Below are 25213 nucleotides of genomic sequence, written 5' to 3'. Positions count from 1 at the left end.
CTCAGGCTCTGCCAGAGAACCACCTACAGAAAACACCCACATATTCTCTCAGAGAGAGAGAGAGAGAGAGAGAGAGAGAGAGAAAGAGAGAGACGAGGAGAAGCAGGTAGCAAGAGAAGAAAATGATATGGGAGAAAAGCAGTATTTAAATCTTGCAGCAGCATAAGGTTATAGACTCATCAAAGGTGCGTGCAGGTAAACAGAAGCAAACACATTAAACAGGTCACGTTCGACTGCCTTTGAGATATTTTCCAGACGAAATTCAAACACATTATAACTGATAGCTCTCTATTAGATCAGAACACATTCAGCCAGCTTAATCACATAAAGGCCAACAGAGTCTTTTGAAAAGTTACGTAATGCAGCGACAAGAACTAAAGATGACAGAAGAGACTTGGATCTGATCTGCTCTAGCGTCTTTCGCACTGCTCTCACCATCAGTAAATTGCTCATGTGGTGCCATCTGTTGTCACGTTAGTATCACCGCAGGCATTTCATTTACTTCAGTATTTGTGGCAACAAGTTATGGATGCTGATTGATTAGAAACCCACCCTTTTCCATCTATTTTTTATTTTTAATTAATTGAACTGAACTTTTATGGTCTAATAATGTGACATGACTCATATAGTGCATTTCCCCAGGATGTCTCATTTCTACAGAGAAACTACAAATATAAACACTGTCGGATTTAGCCGTAGAAACACACACATCACATTAAAGTGAAGTGCAGCCACTTGAGAATGAATGGATTTGAGCTAAATGGATTTGAAACTTAATTACAGCGTGTGAACACATGCTTTCCCAAGCAAATGACCTCGTCCATTTCTCATCTTTAAGCCCTGGGACCTCAGCGACTCTTGGTTCCCACTCCCCGGTGCCAAAATCTATTACACCAAGTTAACCTGCTTGACCTTTACCCCCTCCTCTGGGTCTTCTTTTAATTCTCTATTTATGATAAGTTCATGAATAGCTGGTGAGAACGTTACTGTGATTTACAGATCTCAGTATGGTTTCGTAATATCTGGGGAGCTATTACGTTATGTTTGCTCACATAAAAGAAAATTTAGAGATGAAATAACAGTCTCTGTATAATTAAAATAGCCTCCGGAGAGGGAGAGAGGAGGAGGGAGGAAAGTGTGAAAAGAAAGAGAAAAGTAACAGAGAGGAGACTAAGTGGGAGAGAGAGAGAGCGGCTGAGATTCATGAGGGAGAGACATAAAAGACTAAGTGCAGTGTTAAATCATTAATATATATGTCCAGGTTGAGAGATGAGTCCTCTGACGACCTTATGAGCTCAGCTATTCATCACTCACACTGACAGATTTTACATCTCATTAACCTTACTGATGTATTTTTCAATAACACTGCATTGCACTAACCAACATCTTCACAACTGGGGGATGATAACACACATCTTTTAGCATTTTTTTCTGTTTTAATGTTGATTGGTTCTGTTTCACTTTTGCTTAAAAAAAAATGCAGGAATCCATTTGGACATTGTCAGAAAGGTACAGTATTTTTTGTTCATTTTAAAAATAAAGGAACACAATCATAGAGCAATTTGTGCAACATATACTGAGTACACATCATACAGCTGTCAGTCGATTGACTGTACAGGCACTGCCACTAGAGGGCAATAAGCACCAGTGTTATCATGCATCACACTTTGAATGTGCTTGGTGGGAGAAAACATTCTTGTGTCATGACATCTTAACACCATCAAAACCCCACTGTCCTCAAAAATACAATGTGGTCACTCAACATTTCCTCATAAAATCAACCTGATTTTATACACTTCATATTTACTGTATTATTTCATATTTTACAAAAATGATTTTAAGACCATCTGCACTGTAATGATTAATCACGAGTGAAAAAAAAATCTATAAATATATGCACATATGATACAGTGAAACTTGATCATGAGGATTGTTGCAAAGCTGGTTTTCTGTGAGGAGTCCTGAGTGCCAGAGATCTACTATAGCTTATAAGCAGGGAGAAAATGGGTGAAAGGTTATAGGTGAAAGTCAATAGAAAAGCTGCAGAAAATGGAGTAATGAATGGGATGCACAAAACTAATAGAAATAGTTGTGTTGTTAGTACAGGAGACACCAATACATACTGTATGCTCGTAGCCTCCTGCATGCATCAACAAGTTAAAAATGGTAACTTCAGTATTTTTCAACCCCTATTTTCCTATGTTTTTGTGTCTAACTGACTTAAAGGGACAACACTCTCTGAAATTGGGCTGTAATGTAATCTTATCGGGCCACCGTTGTTGTTGTTTTTGCAACTGACGGGCTCTGATTGTTATTATAAATGTCTGGCATTATGGAAAGAGTCTCGTTGAAATCTCGCGATATGACGTCCGTGGCATGGCAGGATAATGGCAAAACAGTCACTTTTAGTCAATTAGTGGATGTGAATTGACGGTGCCAGGGTGCCCGCCGATTACATTGCCGCCCTATTAGTCAATTAGACACAAAAACATAAAAGAATAGTGTTCAGGTTGAACAATACCTAAGTTACTATTGCTACATTATTAACTTTACCCTTTACAGTAATTTAGATAAGGGTGTTGAAGATAATCAGGTTATGGGTAGCACACAATATTTCCATAAGATAGAAGAGTCCAATACCTTCCACAGGCACGTACTGTGTGGACAAATGATTTTCATTACCCAGAGTGAGGCAGCGTTTCTCTTAAAAGTGTACTTTGTTCATGTATAAAAGCTCTGCCGAGGTGCACTTTCGTTCGACAGCACTTAGGCAAATTTGTGAGGTCTGTTTTAGTGAGTCAAAGCAAAGCTCTGAGAGCTGTGTGCAACCTAGAAGAGCGGCGTCACTGTGGCCAGACGACCACAATGACAGCCTGAAACATGATAGCCAGATGTATGACTAGAAGGTAAACATGGCACACAATGTCAAGTCGGTTTATTGAGTTTTCTGGTTTTGGTGCAAAATGCTGTTTTGTGTTGCACTCTACATAGAGAGGGCAGAATCAACACTGTCTGCAAGAGGTATTGTATGCTGAATTGTCCTATTAACACCTGAGAACCTGTATCAAAATGTGTTTTTTTTAAACAATTAAAGTACATATGTGTATGAATGAAGTGTGTCATCCTGAGGTAATCGAGCAGTGAAGCACATTATAAGTATAGAGTCCATTGTTCCCTTTGATTTATGATTAATGATTGTCTCGCTGCTAAAATTTTAACATTCTCAACATGCACCCTGCCTTCGTTGATTTGTAAGCAGGTGCTTTTCAGCTTTAACCAGAAAACAAATTTGCAAAGCGTGAAACATTCGCTACAGAAGGTCATCGGAGACTTATAATTGGTATAACAGTAAAGTGAATGGTTTTGGACAGCTGGAATGCATCCCTGACCTCTTAATTGAAGTCTCGTGTTTTAAATTGAAAAGGTAGCAGGAGTTAATTAAAATTTGTGCTGATAACGACATTCTCATTATAAATGTATCGCATGCATGCCACTGCCTTATTATGCAGCCTGCACCAGTCCACAGTCCCGTGGTAATGTCTTCTGATGCTGTATAATACAGGGTGGGAACCGTTTAATAACTGGTTTGACATCTCGTGCTGCATGTATGTGTGCTGAATGTGTATCTAAAGCAAATGTTGACCATCTCCTGTGACTTGATCCGTTGTGGAGCTGGATGAAGCCTCCTCAGACGCCATATACTTATTAAGGCCCTCAAAACGGGCCGAGAGTGGAGCCTGAGGCTGGAGTAGGAACCCGGGCTGTGAAAGGAGTGCATCTATGTGAGGAAAGAAAGAGTTCAGAGGGCAGTCCGGGGAGCTGTATTTGGCTAACACCTGGAGCTGCTCTGGCTGCAGGTTGGCTTCATTGCAGACCCTGTGGCATAACGTAGAGACGCTGTGACATGTTTTCGACTTCAGCTGGCTCAGGTGGCTCTTCTCCGTCATCAGTTTCTCCCTCTCTGTCTTCTGTGACATACACATGCACACACAATCTTGTTAACATGTCTGTAAACAAGAAGTGGCTTAAAGTTTTTAAACTTATTTAATGAATAAAAACATGCTTTTTTACCAGTTTGCTGATTTCACACTGCAGATTATATATGCAGTCTAGTTTCCTCTTGCGGCAACGTTGAGCTGCGAGACGGTTTTTGCTGCGCCGTCTCATGTCGTGGACAAACTCCAGCTGTTCACGCGTAAAGACCTGTTGCTTTAGCAGCTGTTGGAAGTCATTTCTGCTCATATCCACAATCCACTTTACATCAAATTGCAACTGCACCTGAGGACACCCAAACAGGAAATGAAGGTTACACAAGAGAGTAAAGCGAGAGAGTATCTGCATCACTGGAGGAGCACCCTTAATGACAGATGGAGCCAAAATCAATGCTTTTTTATATATTTTTTGTATGATGTCACACTGTAGATGACATGGGAATGTGAATATAATACACATACACCTGCTTTAAAGCAGCAGGCTTGTATTTCTCGTGTCTGAAGAAAATTAAACTAATTTTAGGACATCATTCAATTAATTAAAGTGAGAATAGACACGTTTTTGCAATCAATCAATCAATCAATCAATCAATGTAAGTTCTTTGCAGTTACTATTTCCCAGTGGCAGAAATGGCTGACAGTGGAACAACCAAAGTAACTAACCTAAGTCTCACAGGAATATTATAAATAGTACGACATTCCACGGACATTCCACGTGTCATGAGGACACATTTTAGCCTTTTCGCGTGAACAGGCTGGTAACTGCGGACAACAAAATTTGTAGTGCCCTGTGTGGTTGGTAGTTGCTCGTCTGTTTCCACTTTAAAATACAAAAAAAAAAAAAAAATGTGTGGAGCTTTCTGTATTTTAACGAAATGAAGTAAAGTGAGGCCAAAGGTAAAATGGATATGGAGTTCAGACACTAAGTTATATTTTCACCAAGCTATTAATTATTAACTCTAAAAAGAGGAGTTGCCTTTTAAAAGCAGCGGTTGGGTGTTGGGTTATTCCTGCTGCTAATGTGTGACAGGAAATGTGCACGGGCTTATTGGAGCAGTACCAATCATGTAGTGCTTTATCTAGGGTAAATAAAAGCACTGTTTCTCCTCTGACCTCAGCTTTGTCTGCACACTCACTGCACTGTCCACACTCAGTAACCGTAAAATGAGAGCTTCCTCAAACCTGTTGTTTGTGTCGTCTGTGGTCATTGTTAACTCATTGGGCTGAGCTGTCCAGGACTCTGAATGGACTCTGAACTAATTAGCAAGACACGGTCGCAACACACACACACGTGCACACACACACACACACACGTCATCTCTGCTTGGTGAATAATTAACTCAGCAAGCAGAGTGATTCTGCTTCCTGTTAAATGAATGCAACGCTCATTTGCGTCTGAATGTACCTTAACACTCTTATCTAAATCAAACATAGTGAAGTAATCTACAGGTAGGGTGAGCTTAGCTGACGCTTATTGACGCAGATTCATTTCAGCACAGCGTGAACTCCACAGTAAGGTGACAGATATATAAAGACTCGATTCATTCATGGTTTAACTGCTCACCTGTCTGGCCCTCTCTCTTGTGTAGGACTCACTGTCTCCTTCTGTTTCTGTCTCCGAGTCTCCATCCTCCCCCGAGTTGAGGGATGACACACCTGACTGTGACGCCCCCTCGCACTCAGACAGCTCTGCTCCCTTCCATAAACCTTTGCTTTGGTCCAGATCCTGGAAAAGGGGACAGCTGGCGTTTGTGGAGCTCAGGTTGTGGGACTTCGGCCACTCTAAAGATGTGTTCCAGGCCCGTCCGCTTCCTGTATCGGAGGAACTTCCTGCATCGGGGTCTTGGATGTTCAGCTGAGACAAGCCCACTTCGGACCCCAGCCGCTTGGCCAGGTGCTCGGCCACCTCCCTTTCCACGGTGCTCCTTTCTCTGGTATTTATTACAGACAGGGCCGCCGCTCTCTCCATGTGTCCTCTTTCTTGCCAGCCAGGATCTATCTGATCATCTGCCCTTTTCCGGTCCGCTTCCACCTGTTCCTCTGCCTTTTGATGAACGGATACTGGTGCACCAGAGTCCCTTGTTTTCTCGTCATCTTTAACGTCCATGACAAACCTCTTGTGCCCCAGTGACCCAGTGATTGCAGGGCCCTCGCTAAAGGTCTTCAGGGGACATTGGTGCAATATTAACCCCGGTGACCTCTCACCCAGCGCTGTGCTTGGCCCTGAGGAGACTGCCTTAACATTGCATCTGTCTAAAGAGCCGATGCCTTCCTCCATATCCATCTCTCTTTCCTTCTTATTCCATTTTCTCGGCCTTTCATGTGTGTCTTTCTCAATCACATCCCCTCCGCCCCCACCATCCTCTGTTTTCTTGTCATGCATTTCAGTTTTCCATGGCTCATCAGCCCTCCCTTTGCTGTGTCTGGCGGAATTAGAGGCTGAATTACCAGGGAATTCGACGTCAGTTTCATTCTTGCTGTTCACACTGCTGGAGGGCGAGCGGGAGAGGTCACAGTCATCCCTGATTACTGTTGCTGGGTTGTTCAGACTTTTCTCTGTGACACAAGTTTCCTTCCCACAAGCCAGCTGGAACTTGCGATACTTAGGACACTGCATAAAAAGGTTGTTTGTCACTTCAGCTACAGGTGTAAGAGTGCCTTTGTCGTTCTGACTTCCCATTTTGCTGATCACTGATTTGTTGCAGTGCCCAGCCACTTCCTGCTGAGATGGTGAGTCAGCAACTGGTTTTACTTCTTTCCCATCCAACAATACGTCATAAGAGTCAATGGCACAGTCTTCCTTTGACAATCGCTCTTTCTTCTTACAGCACCTCTTTCTCGGAACAGAGCCCTTGCTGCTAGAAAAAAACGCAGGGAGGAGGAAATCAAAGCACGCCTCGTCTAGGTCTCTGAAACCAAGAAAGGAAGCCGAGTTGCGTATTTCTAAGACATCGTCTTTCTCGAAGAGAAGTTTGGATGTGTAGGCAAACTTCAGCAAGGGTTCAAAGCCAGCAACAGTCACCTGGGAAAGAGAACAAGTAATATAAATTAATACTTTATATCCCCTAGTTTGTTCTCAAATATTGCAATAGGTAATTCTCTAATATATTCTGTAAGATAATCAAACATATAATTGTGTATGCCAAGGAAATAGAACTACCACAAATGTTTAGCAAAATAAAGCCCAGGATTGCAGGACTTTACTGACACAGCAACCAATACATCTAACCAAAAAGCTAGTTTCTGTGCAGTTCCCAGAAGCTGAATACCAGCGGGTCCTTCACTTAAAGAATCTTGTTAATGCAAATTAAATTTGTAAAAGAAACACAGTACTTGTGGATTAATAGAAAGCCACAAATCAGAAAGGATTTGGTAATTAAAATAGCTTTATTAGCATGGCTAAGCCAACAGTTTCCTCTTGAAGACCAAACCGGTTTGGACACTTCTTGGCCTTATTTTTGTCTTTAACTTTAGGAAATTGTGTGTTTTCAAGGTGACAGGTCAAGATTTTAGACTAAACAGCATGAGTACAGTCATCCTATGTGCCATCAACACTTGTTGAGGAAATAAAACTTTGTCATTTATTCTCACTTCACTTTTACCAAGAATTGTTTGTTCGGCAGCACGGCTTGGGGTGCACATCTACTTTCTACAACATCGTGAGGTGACATCTCACCTCTTGTGGCAGTGTGATGACCGCTCCGGGCTGCGTGAGGGACGAGATCCTGTGTGTGAAGTACTCGCTACAGGAAGCGAGCACTGAGCGGTGGGCTCTGAAACTCTGACCCTCCACCACCACGGTAACATCACACAGCGTGTCTCGGCGACGCTGCTCGTCCAGGCAGCGCAGCACATGGGAGGAATGCACTGTAGACTCAAATGTAAACACAGACGACCGGGGGGCAGACGTGGCCATCAGGGACATCTATACCGTACGTACACACAAACACACACACTCTTATTATAGTTAACCTTTCCCCCTTTATCAGTATACATACTTGAAAAAGTTATACATAAAAATAAACAACAACGTGCCTACCTTACAAGGCTGACTTTATATATCCAAGTTTCTTAGAGTGTTAAAGAAAGTCGCAGCTGCCGAGCAGACATGGTTATTTCTAAATGGAATGCCGTCCAACCAGGCTACGTTTCCCAGAAAGCCTTATCTCAACTCTGCTACAAACTAAAAACTGAGCTTGACTCAGTCATATGGCCTGTGTGTGAGTATGTGAGAGGGAGGGAGAGATAGAGGGAGTGTGTGTGTGTGTGTGAGTGTGTGTGTTGCAACAACTCTGGGTGTAACAGAGCAAGCGCTGACTCATACACTCCTGCTGATATAGGATGAGCAAGCAGTTTTCCCGTCCTTACCAATCCCACCCCTTGGATCCGTCTGGTAAACTAACAAGGCTTTTCCCAGAAAATCCCTTTATGGATTTACGCCGAACACAATTCAGAGATAAGGGCGAGGGTTGTTGAATAAACAGGATGTTGTTTTATTGTTTGTGTCTTTAGAGTTGTCTGGACTAATTGCAGGCAGTGCATTTTTGAGAACAAGTTGCGCAAAAACAAGAGAAAACAAATGACACTGCACCTGCTGCAAGAAGAGGGAAGCTGTTATGTTAATATAAAGGTTAATATTTCTCAGTAGGTCTCGTATCTTGTTGTTTTTCCAGGTGGCAGCAAATTTCTCTGTGAATTCAGTTCAAGTCTTCTTTGTTGTGTGTTTGTGTGTGAGAGAGAGAGAGAGAGAGAGAGAGAGAGAGAAAGAGTGCTTTGCTGGCAGAGTTACATTAAGTTAACAGCTTTAAAATAGTACCAACACAATTTATTTTATTGAATATTTGTCCTTATATTGATTTTAATTTGTTTTTTTAGGCTTTTGAGGTGTCATTAAACCTGCAGTAGTCAGGATGTTTTTGGCATCATTGAGCAAAAAATTCCATAATAACCTTTCAGCATATGGTAATTCAAGTGCTCTGAGAGATAACTAGACTTCTGCACCTCCTCATGGCTCTGTTTTCCGGCTTTAAAAAAATCTAGCCGTGACGGAAGACTTTGGCCAATCACAGGTCATTTCATTGAGAGAGAGCGTTCCTATTGGCTGTGCTTCAGCTGGTGGGCGGTGCTTGTTATTTCCTCAACTGATCTCAACATGGCTGCTGGGACAAAAACGTTCTAATTTTACAGCTAAACAGTACACTACGAGGTGTTTCTAAAAACATTTGAGGTGAGAAATAGGCATTACAGTAACAGAATATTGATTAATATTTGATCAGCGTTGCCTAGTTTGACCGTTTAATTGGAGTTTGCGAGTGATTGACAGCTGCTCATAGACGGCAGACTCCAGATCGGCTCTGATTGGTTGTATTCCTCCAGTCTGGGAAATCTTGCAGATCACCGGAGGACACAGAAGCACATGATTTTTTCCAGATTACCTATCTCATGCACTACTGTCAGGATAAAGTAGTGACCATTTTATGAAAATAACTTTTTTTAATCATATTTGCTCCAATTCTACCCACTTCTGCTTTAACTGTTATTGGCCATGTCAATCTTTATCAAACATCTGTCATACTGTAATAGGATGTAATAGGATGACTATAGAGTCACACGATCGCTGCCAGAAAAAAACATCTAATGATAAATTTTGCAACGGAGTTTTGTATAAAAGGAAATGCACACCTCCAGTAAAGTAGCCTAATCATCGCCACATAGCACTGTTGCCAGTGTCACATGATTAGAAGGAAGAAGAGGGAAGGCTGCCAGAGTCAAACTGGCCAATCAGGTGACATTAGTGTTTCATAATTCCAGAATGAGCTAATCCCTTCATGAAAAAAACAAAAAAACTAGTTCCTTTTTCCATGCAAGCGCCGCATTATGGTCATAAAACACACACAAACACAACAGCACCGGCTTAGAGAAATGAAACTAAGGAACTGATGCTGGTGTTAAAATAAAATGCATTTTATTAATAGACGAGGACGATAAGCAACAGTTTATCTTGTATACTTCCCCTTCAACAGGTGGGCGAGACACGCTACATCAAAAAAAAATGTACAACTCTTACGGTGTTGTGTCGCAGCAGATACTTATTGTGAAATGGATAATCACCCTTCTTCTTTTGCTGTTCCTCACAGATGGCTATAATTTCCCGATCCCTGTTAAATGCTCGTCTCATTTCCTTTTTATCATAACAGGAACTTGACGGACAAGTGTCGGGGTGCGAGAGAGGGAAGGGAAACGTTCCTCAAAATACAACATTTGGACCACATCATACCACCTTTGGCTCCCTCCACAGACCTCAGGTAAAAGATCTGAGTCTCCACAGGACCTGAGACAGATATCAGAATATCCGGTCACATTCACAGCAGCTGACATTGTATTGTGTATATACTGGGAGGTATTGCTGTGGCGACCAGGAAGGTTCTGCAAGATCACATAATAACAAAACCCAGAAAAGTGGCCTTGTGTCATAGCTTGGTAGAATCACTACAACAGCTTCCCACTGATAATGACAGTACTTCTGTGGTTCAAACAAATGACTCAGGCATGAATAAACACGACGCCTTTCTCCAGCTGATTCACTGACTGTTGTTGTGTAGAATGAGCACTAGCTGAGCCTTTATTTCTGCTTGGTTTCATGGCCTGGCGTCAGCCGGATGTCTGGAGGCCTCAGGTTCTGCGGAGGTCAGAGGTCACGAGGAGTCCTGCCTCGTCCGATTGGTCAAGCAGAGCCTCTCCAGCTGCTGAGCACGCTCGTTGTGGACTGTCATCAAGTTGCGGTTCTCCTCTGTTAGACGGCGAAACTCCTCCTCTAGACGGGCGATCTCCATGGCAACCTGCTCATCCTCCACCAGCTCTGCCAGCAACTTGCGCCTAAATGGAGGAGTGAGTACATTTTTATCACATCAAAAATTAGGGCTGTCAATCGATTAAACTATTTAATTGCGATTAATCGCATAATTGTCCATAGTTAATCACGATTAAGCACACATTTTTCATCTGTTCAGAATGTACCTTAAAGGGAGATTTGTCAAGTATTTAATACTCTTATCAACATGGGAGTGGGCAAATATGCTTGCTTTATGCAAATGTATGTATATATATTTATTTTTGGAAATCACTTAACAACACAAAACAATGATAAATATTGTCCTGAAACCGTCACAGGTACTGCATTTAGCATAAAAAATATGCTCAAATCTAAACATGGCAAACTCAAAGCCAACAGCTGTCAGTGTGTCAGTGTGCTGACTTGACTATGACTTGCCCCAAACAGCATGCGAGGCATGGAAACACTAATAACAGGTTCCCAGCTAAGAGAGAGGCATATTTGCAGGATCACTCACATTCATACCTATGAGCAATTTAGATTCACCAGCTGTTTTTTTTCTAGAATGTGGGGTGAGACCATAGAAACCAAAATAAACATGGAAACAATGCAAACTTACAGGAAAGGCTGAGCTGGGGAAAAAAAAACATTGATCTCGCTTGCTGTTGGGCAACATAGCTAACCACTCTGGAATAAGTAAACAAGACATTTGGTGGGCCATGTCAAAATGCAGTACATTTATGATGCTCAGGGCACATTTTTCCTTATGTATAAGGAAAGATGGTGTGCTGATGCTTAGTACAAACCTAAACATACTGGCTAATTAAGCAGCTACTGTACAGTGCAGCGGATTTTTTCCCCAAAGGTCAAAGGTCTCTGCAAAGAAGACAAAGGTCTTTGTTTGCAATGTAATGTTATACGTAAGAAGTCATGTTATTGTCAGACAACTGTTTCTCTACTCAAACTGTTTTTTTGGTAGGACTGCAGAATTAATCAGATATTAATTGCGATCTTGATTTTGGCTTCACACAATTAAAATGAGATCTGCTCATAGAAAACTCTGCTGCATATCAAATCAAGCGCTTCCTAAACTAACAGCCAGCCACCAGGGGGGTGATGGAGATGTTTTGGCTTCACTTTTGGGAAGCTGTCAGCAGCGACAGCCTGTGAAAAACATTCCTGAATGTAGAAGTGTGATATACTGTATATTAAATATATAATTAAAATGCACTGAATTCAGGTGAAGAAGTCTTATATTGATGCAAAGATTTGTATAATAAAGATTATAAACCAACATTTCCCATCCCAACTAGCTCTCCCAGTGAACCCAATTGAATTGAATGACTGTAGCTCTGGTTAAAGCAGGATGACCTGACTTTACCTGGCAAACAGTGATTTCACACTCTGGGAAGAGATCAGCCTTTGGACTTTGAAAGGCAGTGTAAGCACACACGCACGTATATGTATGTGTACAACGTGCGTGTCATGGCCGCACGCCTGAGAGTGTGTGAATGTCAGTGTTATATTACAGCTGGTAGGTGCCAAGTCACATAACAGCAGCATCAACAAAGACGAAAAGTCTCTATCCTACAACACAGGCTCTCTGTGGAGCTTTAATGACATAACTATGACAGCAATTGACTAAACTAGCTTTTATTTAGTGGAGATTGTAATGTTAAATGATTTAAAGGCCCAAACCTTACTGTTTTTGTGTTTCACACACACATTTGATAGGTTTGCCATAATTGGGAAAACTTTTTCCAGCTTTGTTTAAAAGCAAATCAGACTTAGGGCGTTTACACACCGGCATTCTTTTTTTTCGTGCGATTAATTCGCATGTCAATATATATATATAAAAGTCTATTAATGTGAGCGTGATAGCGGGATCCTAGTGTTTTGAATTTGTTTAGTGGGGCTACTCCTTTGTATGCATTTGGAGTACAATTTAACCCTTTAAATCTTGCCTAAAATAACATGTTTCTCATGTTTGTTTGAATTAACTTTTAGTAAAATTCACATTTACTTTAGAATTAATAAGGTACGCAAAATGTCCTATTTATATGGAGAAATTTACCTTATTGAATCCAACATGACGCATCATTAACAATCAGCTTTTCTGAATAATTCAACTGTTGATAACAATGGACTATTCATTTGAAATCGTCTTGTCCAAATACCTACGAAACCATGTTCAGACAATTCATTTCCTGATAAACCAAATTCATGAGTGTTTGGTGAAAACAAGTATGTTTATCTCATCTTAACTGTGTGTTTCTCCTCATCCAGAAAATCAATTTTCAGAAGAAGAGTGGTAATAACATCTTGGTTGAGTTGGTAACTTTATTTTTAAAGCTTAAGGAAAGGCATGTGGTTACTGTAATATATACGATTTTACAATTGTACATGATTTTACTGTTTTTAAATGATTGTGTTCAACTGTAGCACAACTGTGTGTGTGTGTGTGTGTGTGTGTGTGTGTGTGTGCGTGCGTGCGTGCGTGCGTGCGTGCGTGCGTGCGTGCGTGCGTGTGTGTGTATGCATGTTTGTGTAACAGAGAGCCTGAAAAAGGGGAAGAGGTCTTTTTCAGAATCCATCCAAAAAAAACAGGGAAGCCAGACTAAATCTGATATAAATACCACAGAACACGTTTCTCTTATTCAATGAAAAAGGAATATACTATCACATTTGTTCATTTAGTCTTTTCCGTGCACCAAAATTTGTGAAAATCTGAAAAAAGAATAGAATGTAAAGAAAACAACTTTTCATACACCGCTCAGTTTAAAAGATATCAACAGATATGAAACCATCCCAAATAACTTGTGCTGTGTACTAAAATAGTTTCAAAACTTCTAATATGGACGTTAATGTTTTGAAGAAAAGTCATGTTATTATAACTCTTTCACAACTGGGGCTATTTCTTGTGTAATCTCTTTCGTCATCAACTCATTCACTGAATTAGGCCTAACATCAATGCCTGGGTCAATGTTTCTATACACACTGAGAAGGGGTTTTCTAAAACCCAACTTTGAGAAAATAAACATTTTTGTTAACGCCATGATTCAGTTCACTGGTTCTACAGGATTGATTGAACTGAAAAACGTAGTTAAAATGAGTATGATGACTAATAATGAGTTAAAATACACCATATTGTTTGATACAGACCAGAAGCAGACTGAGTGAATTTTGGAAAATCCCCTCGGCAGTGTGTTAAAGTATTGTTCCTGTTGTCATCCTTGCAACACTTCACTATATGTCTGAGACTCTCCTGTTTTTCTGTGTGTAAGCATAGGGGAAGTAACAAATCTTTCATTGTATCATGCCTGTTAACTTAACAGTCAATGACAAATAGTGGAAAATATGAAAATATTCACTCTTCCAAGGAAATGTATTCGATGTTCTAATTCATGAAGTATCGGCGATACCTTGTATAGTATTTATAGTATCGGTGTAAAAGCACAATTTGTGGTACTGCCTTCACTTCTGTCTACTTGTGTCTCACTTTACTTTAACTGTGAATCTGTGTGTGTACGTGTCACTGGATGTTGGCATGAGCGACAGCGTGAAAAGAGAGAACCAAGAGTTTCTACCGGTCTGACTCATCATGTTCTTATCTAAACTCAAGGCTATACTCATCGCATCAGAGTCTGCCTGCTGTTCTCTATTTAGGAGCTGCCAAGTGGTGTAGGTTGTGTGTGTGCGTGTGTGTGTGTGTGTCTGTGTGTTTGTAGGTGTGGTGGTGGGGGTAACGGCAAGGGCCTTGAAAATCCCACTGCTAAGACTACCCACAGCTGCTGAGGGCACAGGGGACAGTGTGCACTGTGTGTGGGTGTGTGTTATACACGCCTGTTTATGCGCAAGCATACACACAGGACATACATGTGCATTAAAGGATACAGCGGGTCTCACTCAATTACACCTGGCAAGGGTTACAGTGTAATATTCACCACAGTGAAGGTGCTACTTTCCCACTAATATAATCCAGAATCAAACAAAGAAACCCAGTGTATAGTGTAACCTTCATGTCCACACTCATCCCTGTATACATCACACATGCTTGGTCTTGTTTCTGATTTAAAAGTAACTAAAGAATACATCTAAAATCAAAGTCATAGATTAGCAGCTGTTCAAATATCATCTTGAGGAAACTGCTCTCAGTAGATCATGTGCTAAATGCTGTATGAAAGCTATTAACATGTGCCATCTGGTGGACATTTTTATTATAAATGCAATGCAGTCCTCCAGTATAAGTGTTTCAATTTCTAATGGGAATTTAATTCCTTAATGTTGTAAGTTTATGTTCCAAACATGCACCTATATTACAATTAATTATAATTATAATTATCATAACACATTGTTATTTGTTCTCCTTGAATCAGTGTTACTTAATAGTGTACCAGTACGTGGATATTTGAACATTTCAAAAAGCCAACCAAACTATAAGCAAAGTTACCAGTAAGTAAGACTAGTAAGATTTGTTTTTCTTCTGGTCCACAGGACATGATTTGAACATGATTAGATGTCCTACCATTGCCAAAGAGTATTGAAGCATAGAAACAAAACTCCTGTGTTTTTTTTTTTTTACAACAGCCGCTGATGCCATTTTGGACTGAAACGCTTATTATATTTATAATATTTTATTGTTCAACACAGGCCATTTCAGTCGAATATGACAATAGAATAGATATAATTGTTTTACTTTTGTACGCCTCTTTGTAGGCGGACGTTTTACTGGCGCTTTCAGTCCAAAATGGCAGAAGCGTATGATGTTACAAATGGAACAAACTATTCACTTTCACTTCTTGGCAATATACGTTATTTGCCATTGCACCACAAGAGCTCCCATTTCATTTATTTTTTAAAGACATTTACTTGCGGTCCTCAAGCACGGCCATCTCATGTTTGACCTGGTGGAACTCTCTCGCCGTCCTGCAGTGTTCCTTGTACACCTGAACACTCTCTCTCAGAGACACAGAGGGGGGCACTGGCTGCAAGAAGTCAGAGAGAGATACGTGACATCAGAGAGATGCAGTGTTAGTTTAGGGACCAAGCAAAACAAAAAAGATTAGAATATTATTAAAAAACACAAGCAGCAGTATGTACAAACCTGGACTTGTTATTTGGAACAACACTTTCTAACAAGCAAATTCCCTTTATCATGGCATTGTTTCTATTTACAACTTAATGCTAAAAAGGCTGCTAAAGGACTTATTCCTATTACTTTAGTGACAGTCTGGCCTTTCCCACAGTGCCCCAGTAGCAACATTGTCATGTAATTTGATCCATGACAGACAGATTATCTCAAAGTAACGGAAGAAGGGCTATGAAATTCACTACAGATATCACTACTCGTGAAACAAAAGGTTGCTGTGCAATGAGGACAGAGACCTAAACTGACTTGTCTCCATATTACTTGTATGAGACCTACACATTTTGCAAAGTGGAAGGCCTTACACTGGGAGCCCTTGTGGCACAATGGACGCCATATCAGAATATTGTATGTTCAAAGCAGTGATAAAAAAACATTTACAGCCCTATAAATTGAATATGAAGATAGATAATATGGTGATTTTATGTAAATAATAATAAAAAAGATTTCAGAATTAGGATATACAGGAACGCAACAGAAACCAGTACAGTGTATGAAAGCTGTTATTCATTGACCTGCTACTACTGTTCTCATTTGACACTCTAAAGTTAAACCAACATGCACTTTATGTGACCTAGCACTGGCACTCGTTGAAGGATAATTCAATGACAACACTAATAGTAGATTGAGCGCACACAAGACATTGATTTACAGGGATGATAAACTTAACCCCAAGCTTCTCCTGACTCTTCCTTCTATCCTAAACAGAATAGAGTTTTAGAGGAAAATTCAACCATCACACACCTTTTTTTAGAAAGTCATGTCTAATTTATTTCAGGATTTATTTAATAATGATGTAAATTTGCGGTCTGCTTTTCCTCTCAACCTGCCCCCAGCTCTTTTTCATTTAGTGATTCCCAGAATGATTTCTCTGGCATGGCCTTCAGTTGTCAATTAGTGGAGAGAGCAATAATGACAGCCAAATATTCAAAATCAAAACATATTTCAAAAAGGGAATTCATTTGGCATTGCATTGTTTGACTATTCATTAGAAAAATACAGCATTAAGCCATAAAAGAGAGCCAGACATGAAACGCAAAATGCTAATAGCATAAGAGTACAGGGCAGGATTTGGATTTTTTTTTTTCTTTAAAAGGCACACAATGTTATTCTTTACCAGTACTGTGGATTTAAAATCATTGCCATCTCTTCTATACTCGCCTTTCCTCTCTTGTGCTGTTCTGCCAACCATACAGGGTGTGTGTTCAATGCAATGTTATGCTTACAGTATGTACTAGTATAGTAGTGCTGTATAGTACCTGTAGACGCTGTTCAAGGTCTGGGAAAGTCTGAGGGAGGTCCTCCACATCTTTTACATCTATTGAAACAGAACACATCATTCAGACATTAACAATCAGTATAATGATTGACATATACTGACATATCAAAACACAATATTGCACATTGTTAATAATGCCAACAGTTTAACATTTTGATGGTTTTGCATCATTATAAATTGCATATGCTTTACAGTGTGTAACATTTTGGGGGATCTATTATCAGAAATGGAATATAATATTCAATACTATGTTTTCATTAGTGTAAAATCACCTGAAACTAAGAACCATTTTCGTTAGCTTAGAATGAGGCTTTCATATCTACATAGGGAGCAGGTCCTCTTCACGGAGTCCGCCATGTTGCTCTGCCATGTTTCTACAGTAGCACAGAATGGACAAACCAAACACTGGCTCTGGAGAGAGCCTTTTGCGTTTTTATGTTCCCTGAAGGCCACAGTTGATCTCCAACACTTTTGTGAAACTGCGGTAACGTGAGCCGCAGAGTGACAAACCGTGGTACAGCCAGCCGCCGTCTGACTTCCGTTGCTCCTAAAGTAGTGTTATTATGGTAAGGATGACCTCTGAGCGAGGCAAACGGCGTTACCACAGTTTTGCACTCTGCGGCTCATGTTACTGCAGTCTTGGAAAGGAACGAGTGAGCAGAGGGGTACTCAGTTGGTTGCAATCTGCAACCACACCATTAGATGCCGCCAAGTCCTACACACAGCACCTTTAAAGTATCACAATTAAAAGCTCTTATTATACAGAATGGTCCCTTTCAGAGTGTCATGTTATTTTGTATTATTGGCTTATTATTATTGATGCATTAACATGTAAGGGGCATCTTAATGTTGTTGCTGGTTGTTTGCTAAATGTATATTGTTGAGTATTCTAATCTATAACAATGCATCTAATGATCATTATTGTTTGGTATCAAATCTTAATATGTAAGTAGTATAGTCAGATCAATGTAGTATAGTACTGTATAAAGTAGCAAAAGATTAAAATTCTCCAGCAAAGTACAATACCTCAGTACTATACTTAAGTACAGTACTTGAGAATTGTACTTAGTTTTTGTACTTTCCACCACTACTGTAGTTTTCGGATTGTTTTCCTTCCTTCCATCTAAGATCGCTATGATAAGCACTCTGCAGAGATTTGAAACTTGTGGGAGAGAGATTAGTTTGTCAAATTTCAGTTTGAATCATGTGGTGATCCTACAGGAGGCCTATTCAATTGGTGGCAATTTTGATTCGACCCTTTAAGAATTTCAAACTGGCCCTTTGATCATTTATAAATATGAAAAACGTATTTTTAAAAAATAATAATAATTACTTCCAATAAGAGACTCTATTCCTGTTCATCAACGTTACTACACACGCTACTGATGATGCTACAAACTTTTAAATGCAATATCATTTTGTTTTTATTTAAATAACCTTGCTGACATAAAACCAAGTTTATGGGTGTTTGCATTGTTTGATTATTAGAAGATCATCATTTTGTTAGTAGGCTAATTATCCCATTGCTTAGGTATGTCTTGTTAAACACAGAAATACTAAGCAGAGGGTATTTAGGACAGTCAAACTGAATAAAAAAATATGTTAAATGCAACATTGTAAATGTCCGGCCCCTTGGCACTTCACTGTTTTTCAAATCTGGTCCTTCTAAAAATAGTAATTGAATATAGGCCTGTCCTAAAGGCAGTTGCTTTAATGTCTTTCTTCACCTCATAAATGGACCAAAATGAAACACTACAGGGGCCTCTTATATGGCAACACATACAGCTATACTTATAAATGAGCCATGTCCTCTTAATGTACAGCAGTAATGAGCTGTCACACTGAAAGACATGCGGAGTAAGAATGCAAACAGACAGAAAGAAAGAACAGACAGGCCAGATGTATGGACAGAGAGGGATTCAGACAGACAGGCATCCAGACAGACGGACAGAAACAGACAGGTTGTCTGCACCAGCCTCCGCCTCGCCAGTAATGTCCCCCTGGAGTTGCGGAACACATGTGGAGAATCCTGGGATGATGCAACCTTCTAAAAGCAGAAGTATCAGTGGGCCAGCCTGCAGCCATGGGGCCAATTATGATGTGGAATAAATACAGTTCTCATGCTTAGGATTGACACAGTGTGGGGTTATAAGTATGCCTGGCATGAAGTCATGAAAGCCCTAAAGGATGATCCCTAGACGAAGCACGGGTCTCAGTCCCCCCCTGCTGAGAAACACAAGTTCAAAGAGGCAACAACATGATCGTCTAGGGAATATCCAAACTTTGATTTTGAAGGGCAGGGTCAGATTGTGCCTGACCAGCTCTGGAAGCTAAAACGAGGCACGAAAGCATGCTACCAACTAAAGCTGGCCTGTTACAGTTACTTTGACACCTATGATTTAGCAAAAAATTTACCAGCGCTCAACTACACTGTAAAAAAAAACAGTTTTTTTTACAGTTTTTTTCAAGAAATTTTACATTTTTTGTCTGTATTTCAAAATGACAGAAAAAAAATGTAAAAATGACATGTTTCATTTGTTATTTATATGTAAATGGTTTTAGATTTACAGTATTTTTTGTAATCACAATCATAATTATCTGTATTTAAGCTTTTCTTGATCCTTTTTAAAGATAGTTATTGTGTTTTTTTTAGAGGTTTATGACTCTATTTTAACAATTAATTTATGTTAGAAGAAAAGGATTTCAGGGAATCCTAGTTAATGTAAATTATGGCTTTTGCAACGTAAAATTACATGTTTCATTTGTGATTTATATGTAAATGGTCTTAGGTGTATGACTATTCTAACAATAAATATATGTTAAAAATAAAATATTTCTTGTAAAATTAAAGTAATAAAGGCTAATTATATAAAGATAATTACTGTTTTTTACAGTTTATTTATGTTAATTAACAGACAGTATTTTTCCGTTTTTTAACAGACATTTTCTGGCACCCCTGCTGCCGGAAAATTTCTGTTATTTTACACTTTTTTTTTTTTACAGTGTAGACAAATTGGAAAGGTAACTAAACTGATTCCACGCAAATGGATGGTTGAGCTTAGAAGAAAAAACAAGCTAGAAACAAAAGCAATGTGAATGATTAAGAAATGAAAAAGTAATTCAGTAAGAGGACTCGTTGCCATGTGTAATGACAAGCAGGATGTCATGGAGTTCAATGAATCACTGTTCAGAGTGGGATTTGAGTGTCGTTCCAGCTACAGCCCTTCATCTCACTTCCTAAGAGAAAGACAAGGGGGATCAGAGGTGGGCGGAGTGGGACTGGAAGTGTTAACTGCTTATAAATATAGGCCAGTGTTCTAAAAGCTGAACAGTGAATCAGGCAGCGGGACACTGTTAGTATTAGAGGGGGAAACCTGACTCTGTCATAGCTGCAGCTGCTGTCCCAGTGCCTGGCCCCACTGCAGTAAAACATCCCAACAGATAACACCTTGCACCATTTAGGTAGGGTACACCTATGAAGTTTTGATTGAAGATTAAATAATGCCGGTGCTATAAAAGGTTGTGCAATCGCTCGTGTGGGTGCATACATTTTTGCAAGTGCACAGCTGCCGCACATGCATGTGTGGTTGGTTTTTTAATGTGCTACAGAAATAGAGGGAGCACCTGTCTCAGCTCCAGCGTAGAAGAATGAACACAGTTAAAAGTGATAGGGTGTGAAGGGGAGGGGGATTGTGCCTGGTCTGTTTTGGTGTGGAGGAATGCCGCTCCCGGCAACGTCAGGTGTTAAATGATCGATTGAGTAATAATAGGTGTCACTAAAACTCAAAATAAGTTGTAGCCATCATTTTTGAGATGCTGTAACACAGGTGTGTGTGTGTACGGGGGGGGGGGCGTTTGTGTGTGAGGTGAGTGCATGGTAGTGTGGCGTGTGTGTGTGTGTTTACCTGATGTGTCCTCGAGGCTGAAGGCGATTCTAACTTCAGATTTATCAGGAGACACTCTTCTGGTTGAGGTGATCATTTATCCCTTCACGAGGCCACAGGCACAAAACAGAGCTGTTAGCACACAATCAAAAGAGGCTCATGAAAGACAAGCGATGATGCAATAATAAAACGATTAGTCCATCAGCTGAAAACTGACAGATCTGTTAATAATTTAAGAGATTTATCATTAAAAAAAATTTAGGGTCTTCATACATTTTTCTGTTTTTTCTGGATTTTAAAAAAAATATTTGTATGTTATTTTTTCTGTAACTTTACCTATAGGGGTGGTGGAAGAAGGTTGGACCTGTCTCTGTGTGGGAGTGGAAGGCGATGTGTATATTTATGTATGTACATATTAAATGTTAAATGTAAGATTATTTTTTTTTTGTATTATGGCACTGGTGTTATGTTTTGTTATGTTTGTTATGCTATGTTTGGGAAAAAAAAGGAATAAAAAGAATTTTCTAAAATCACATTTTCTTTTGTATTGTCCATACTATGATGCCTTAAGAACTTCTATTTTAAATTGAAATGTCTGTTCAAAATCCAGAAATGTTTTGGTACTTGGATGATGACAAAATTGAATGGCTATTTCATTTTAATGCTTATAAGTTGGCGTCTTTTGTTTCTCAAGCTTGGAAAAAACATCAGCTAGGTTTATTTGTTTAGCAATATTTGTAACATTTGTAATAAACTGGGAAAAAAAAGTTCAGAAACTTGTGTTTTTATGACATACTATACTTAGACATTTTTCATGACATTTGTCATGACATTTTTATGGCATACTATATTATGACATTTTTTTATGACATGCTATACTTAGTGAAACAATAATCATACATTTTTTTGTTTAACTGTATGTGACTGTAACTTCACTATTTCTGGGAACAAGCATTTAGCCACCTTATGCCACCTTATAGCTTCTGGGAAATGTTATTTATAGGCCAAACAACTTATCAGCAGATTAATCAGTTGTTATAGCCCTAACTTGACATGTATGTAGTGTCCAATCTGACATGGCAGGCTAAGGATATTTTTTTTATTCCAACCTTGTAAATAATTGTGATTTAACCAGACTAAACTAAATACTTAACTCAGCAGGTGTTGTGTTCAGTTGGAATGAAGCCTGAAGTCAGATAAAGCACGTGATTATTCCACACCTAGGAAAGTATGGGGCTTTATGAACACACACACACACGCAGCCACCAGTTTCATCATGCATTTAGAGTTGCAGTGGGATTAAATAATTAGGGAGCTTTGACAGACTGGCTCTGAGGTCTGGATTTTGCATGGTACAGGCTTTTTATATCAGGACATATGCCTGCTTTACCCCCCCTCCCCCTTGTCTCACAACATAACTCAATGACCTTCTAAACCAGCAGATGATCCCGATTTTATGGATGTCTCTCTCAGTTGTTGGGAAAGCAAACCATGAATACTGTGATATTTTGAATAGCTATTATTCAAAAATAATAGTTTTAAATAAGAAAATAGTTATTTTTGAATAACTATTCACTGTGCACTATTAACACATACTATTATGTTAATAGTGCACATTTTTTTATCATATAATCCACATTATGATGGAGTTTATTGCATGCATATGGACCATCTAACCAGCATGCACTGGGTATAGCTGAAAAAGGACCCATCTGGGCCAACAGGTTATTATTACCTGAAGCAGCAGGAAAATTCCGTATAATAAAGTTTAAAAAAAAAAGTAGCAGTGTATGTCCTCAATACTGATTGTTGTCTGTCCCCCGTCTGTCTGTCCACCGCTGAGGTTTATTTTAGAAAAAGCCGTCTCTCAGCCGTTGCATGGCGCACAACTATCTCTCCAAAAAGTTGACCTCCACTTCCCCCTTTGACAGTCCCACCAACTATATTATTTTCTATTCATAAGTTTTTCCACCATAATCAGAGAGGCAACTCCAGCAGCTCAGGTTTGCGTGGGTATGGACATGTTCTCCACGGAGTGCAGCAGCGGCCACGCGGCGCAGAGCAACACAACAGGTCAGCAGACAGCAGGCAGCAGGCTGTGGAGCAGGCTGTGTGTGGAGGAATGCCGTCCGTCTGTCCTCCCTGTGGCGACCCGGGCCCAATTAAATGTCTCATATGACATGACTTTAGCCCGCAAAAATGCCCATAGCTGCAGCACCGTTTTGAGTGACACGGTCATGCCGCTGGGATGCTCTTTGGCTTTGCAATAGCTGTGCAATGAGACAGTTGCTCAGAATGAAACATCTCATGCTAGAATAGCTCCTGGCGGAAGAAAATAGAGCGTCCCAGTCTGGGTTGATTTATAGAGGTGGTTAGTATTAAATTGTAAGATATATTGTTAAAAATCTAAATTACTAACATGTGTTCAAATCAAGCACAGTTATGGCACTGGATTTTATGTTATATAGCAAACTTATGAAGGAGTCAAAGGTCTTTAGTTGCACAGTTCAGAACAGGAATCCTTCCTCTAGCCCTTGAAGCTGGTAGATTTAAAGGTCCCATATTATGCTCATTTTCAGGTTCATACTTGTATTTTGTGTTTCTAATAGAACATGTTTGCATGCTGTAATGTTAAAAAAAAAACTTTATTTTCCTCATACTGTCAGCCTGAATATACCTGTATTTACCCTCTGTCTGAAACGCTCCGTTTCAGCAGCATTTTGACGGAATTGCAACGGAATTGCGTTGCTAAGCAACAGCTTGAGTCCATGTGTACTTCCTGTCAGCTGATGACATTCACATATACTCCAACCAGGAAATAAACTGGGACACATTTAGAATGTTTACGTTTAAAATTGTGTCAAGGGTCTAAATATTGTATATTCGTGACATCACGAATGGGCAGAAATCCTGACAGCTTGTTTCAAATGCAGAGTTTCTGAATACGGGCTGTGTGTATTTCCCTGTGGATTGAGTGTTTCGATACTTTCACAGTATTTATATAGGACTTAAGCCTGCTTCATAATAAGGAAACACCAGTAAAACAAAATATTGTCATGACACTTTGATTATTGTTTCACTAAGTATAGTATGTCATAAAAAATGTCATAACAAATGCCATGAATAATGTCTAAGTATAGTATGTCATAAGAAAATGGCAGAAAAAAGTCATAGTATGGTATGCCATAAAAATGTCATGGTATAGTACGCCACAGAATTTCTTAAAAAATGTCAGTGTAGTATGCCATAAAGAAATAAAAATATATGTTGTAAAAAATGTCATAGTATAGTATGCCATGAAAAATGGAAATATAGTATATTATTTAAAAAAATGTCATAGTGTAGTATGACATTAAAATAATAATATAATATGTCATAAGAAAATGGCAGAGAAAAGTCATAGTATGTCATAAAACAAAAATGTCATGGTATAGTATTCCAAAACAATAACAAAATAGTATGACATGAAAATGCCTAAAAAATGTCCTTATGTAGTATTTTATAATAAATTATAATATAGTATGTTATAAAAAATTTCATAGAATGCCATAAAAATATTATAGTATGCCATAAAAATGTCATGGTATAGTATTCTACGAAAAAGTCATAAAAACATGTCATAGTATAGTATGCCATAAAATGTCATAAAAAATGTCAGTATAGTATGCCATAAAGAAATAAAAAAATATTTTTTATATAAAATGTCAAAACTGAAAATATAGTATATTATAAAACAAAGTCATAGTGTAGTATGACATAAAAATTATAATATAGTGTGTTATAAAAAATGTCATGGTATAGTATGGCAGAAATATAATAAAATAGTATGCCATGAAAATGCCATAAAAATGTCAGTGTATTATGCCATAAAAAATATCATAGAAATTCATAATATAGTATGTCATAAAAACGTCATAATATAGTATGGTATTAAGAAAGGCATAGTATAGTATGCTATAAAAACGTACTAAAAATAATATGCCATAAAAAAATAATATGTAAAAGATGTATTTAAAAAGAAACATAGTATGGTATGCCATAAACTATCATAAAATAATAAATTATAATACAGTATGTTCT

At 39.1% G+C, this 25213-nt stretch overlaps 2 protein-coding genes across 5 annotated transcripts; both read right to left on the bottom strand.

Annotated features, from left to right (window-relative positions):
• Positions 1-1414: 1414 nt before the first annotated feature.
• On the bottom strand, positions 1415-8674 carry bach1b (BTB and CNC homology 1, basic leucine zipper transcription factor 1 b). The gene is made up of 5 exons (XM_037748403.1): positions 8032-8674; positions 7669-7917; positions 5557-7014; positions 4072-4278; positions 1415-3968 (listed from the first exon to the last, which is right to left on the bottom strand). Exons 2-5 carry the CDS (start codon positions 7915-7917, stop codon positions 3627-3629), a joined length of 2256 nt encoding a protein of 751 aa, XP_037604331.1. The 5' UTR covers positions 8032-8674; the 3' UTR covers positions 1415-3626.
• A 1261-nt stretch (positions 8675-9935) lies between these two features.
• Positions 9936-23370, bottom strand: map3k7cl (map3k7 C-terminal like). 4 transcript variants are annotated; one of them, XM_037748407.1, is made up of 6 exons: positions 22869-23370; positions 22288-22319; positions 21155-21265; positions 17230-17288; positions 15694-15809; positions 9936-10868 (listed from the first exon to the last, which is right to left on the bottom strand). In XM_037748407.1, the coding sequence occupies exons 3-6, from the start codon at positions 21228-21230 to the stop codon at positions 10688-10690; spliced, it is 432 nt and encodes a 143-aa protein (XP_037604335.1). In that variant the 5' UTR covers positions 21231-21265; positions 22288-22319; positions 22869-23370; the 3' UTR covers positions 9936-10687. The 4 variants fall into 4 exon arrangements, with proteins under 4 accessions (XP_037604335.1, XP_037604336.1, XP_037604334.1 ...); XM_037748408.1 differs by having other exon boundaries at positions 21155-21236; XM_037748406.1 differs by lacking the exon at positions 22288-22319 and having other exon boundaries at positions 21155-21236; positions 22869-23369.
• Between the last annotated feature and the right edge of the window lie 1843 nt (positions 23371-25213).

The sequence above is a fragment of the Sebastes umbrosus genome, chromosome 17 (genome assembly GCF_015220745.1).
Source record: "Sebastes umbrosus isolate fSebUmb1 chromosome 17, fSebUmb1.pri, whole genome shotgun sequence".
NCBI classification, from domain to species: Eukaryota; Metazoa; Chordata; class Actinopteri; order Perciformes; family Sebastidae; genus Sebastes; species Sebastes umbrosus.
The sequence above is the reverse complement of the archived record's forward strand: the minus strand, read 5'-3'. Positions and strand labels throughout refer to the sequence as shown.

Excerpts from the sequence above, each read along its gene's own strand:
- bach1b (XM_037748403.1), bottom strand. The coding sequence starts at position 7,917 with ATGTCCCTGATGGCCACGTCTGCCCCCCGGTCGTCTGTGTTTACATTT. Across the intron at positions 4,279-5,556 it reads CAAGAGAGAGGGCCAGACAG|GTGCAGTTGCAATTTGATGT; the intron begins GTGAGCAGTTAA and ends GGGTGTCCTCAG. Across the intron at positions 3,969-4,071 it reads AGTGTGAAATCAGCAAACTG|AAGACAGAGAGGGAGAAACT; the intron begins GTAAAAAAGCAT and ends TGTATGTCACAG.
- map3k7cl (XM_037748407.1), bottom strand. The coding sequence starts at position 21,230 with ATGATCACCTCAACCAGAAGAGTGTCTCCTGATAAATCTGAAGTTAGA. Across the intron at positions 17,289-21,154 it reads CAGCCTCGAGGACACATCAG|ATGTAAAAGATGTGGAGGAC; the intron begins GTAAACACACAC and ends CTGTTTCAATAG. Across the intron at positions 10,869-15,693 it reads GCCGTGCTTGAGGACCGCAA|GCGCAAGTTGCTGGCAGAGC; the intron begins GTAAATGTCTTT and ends TCCTCCATTTAG.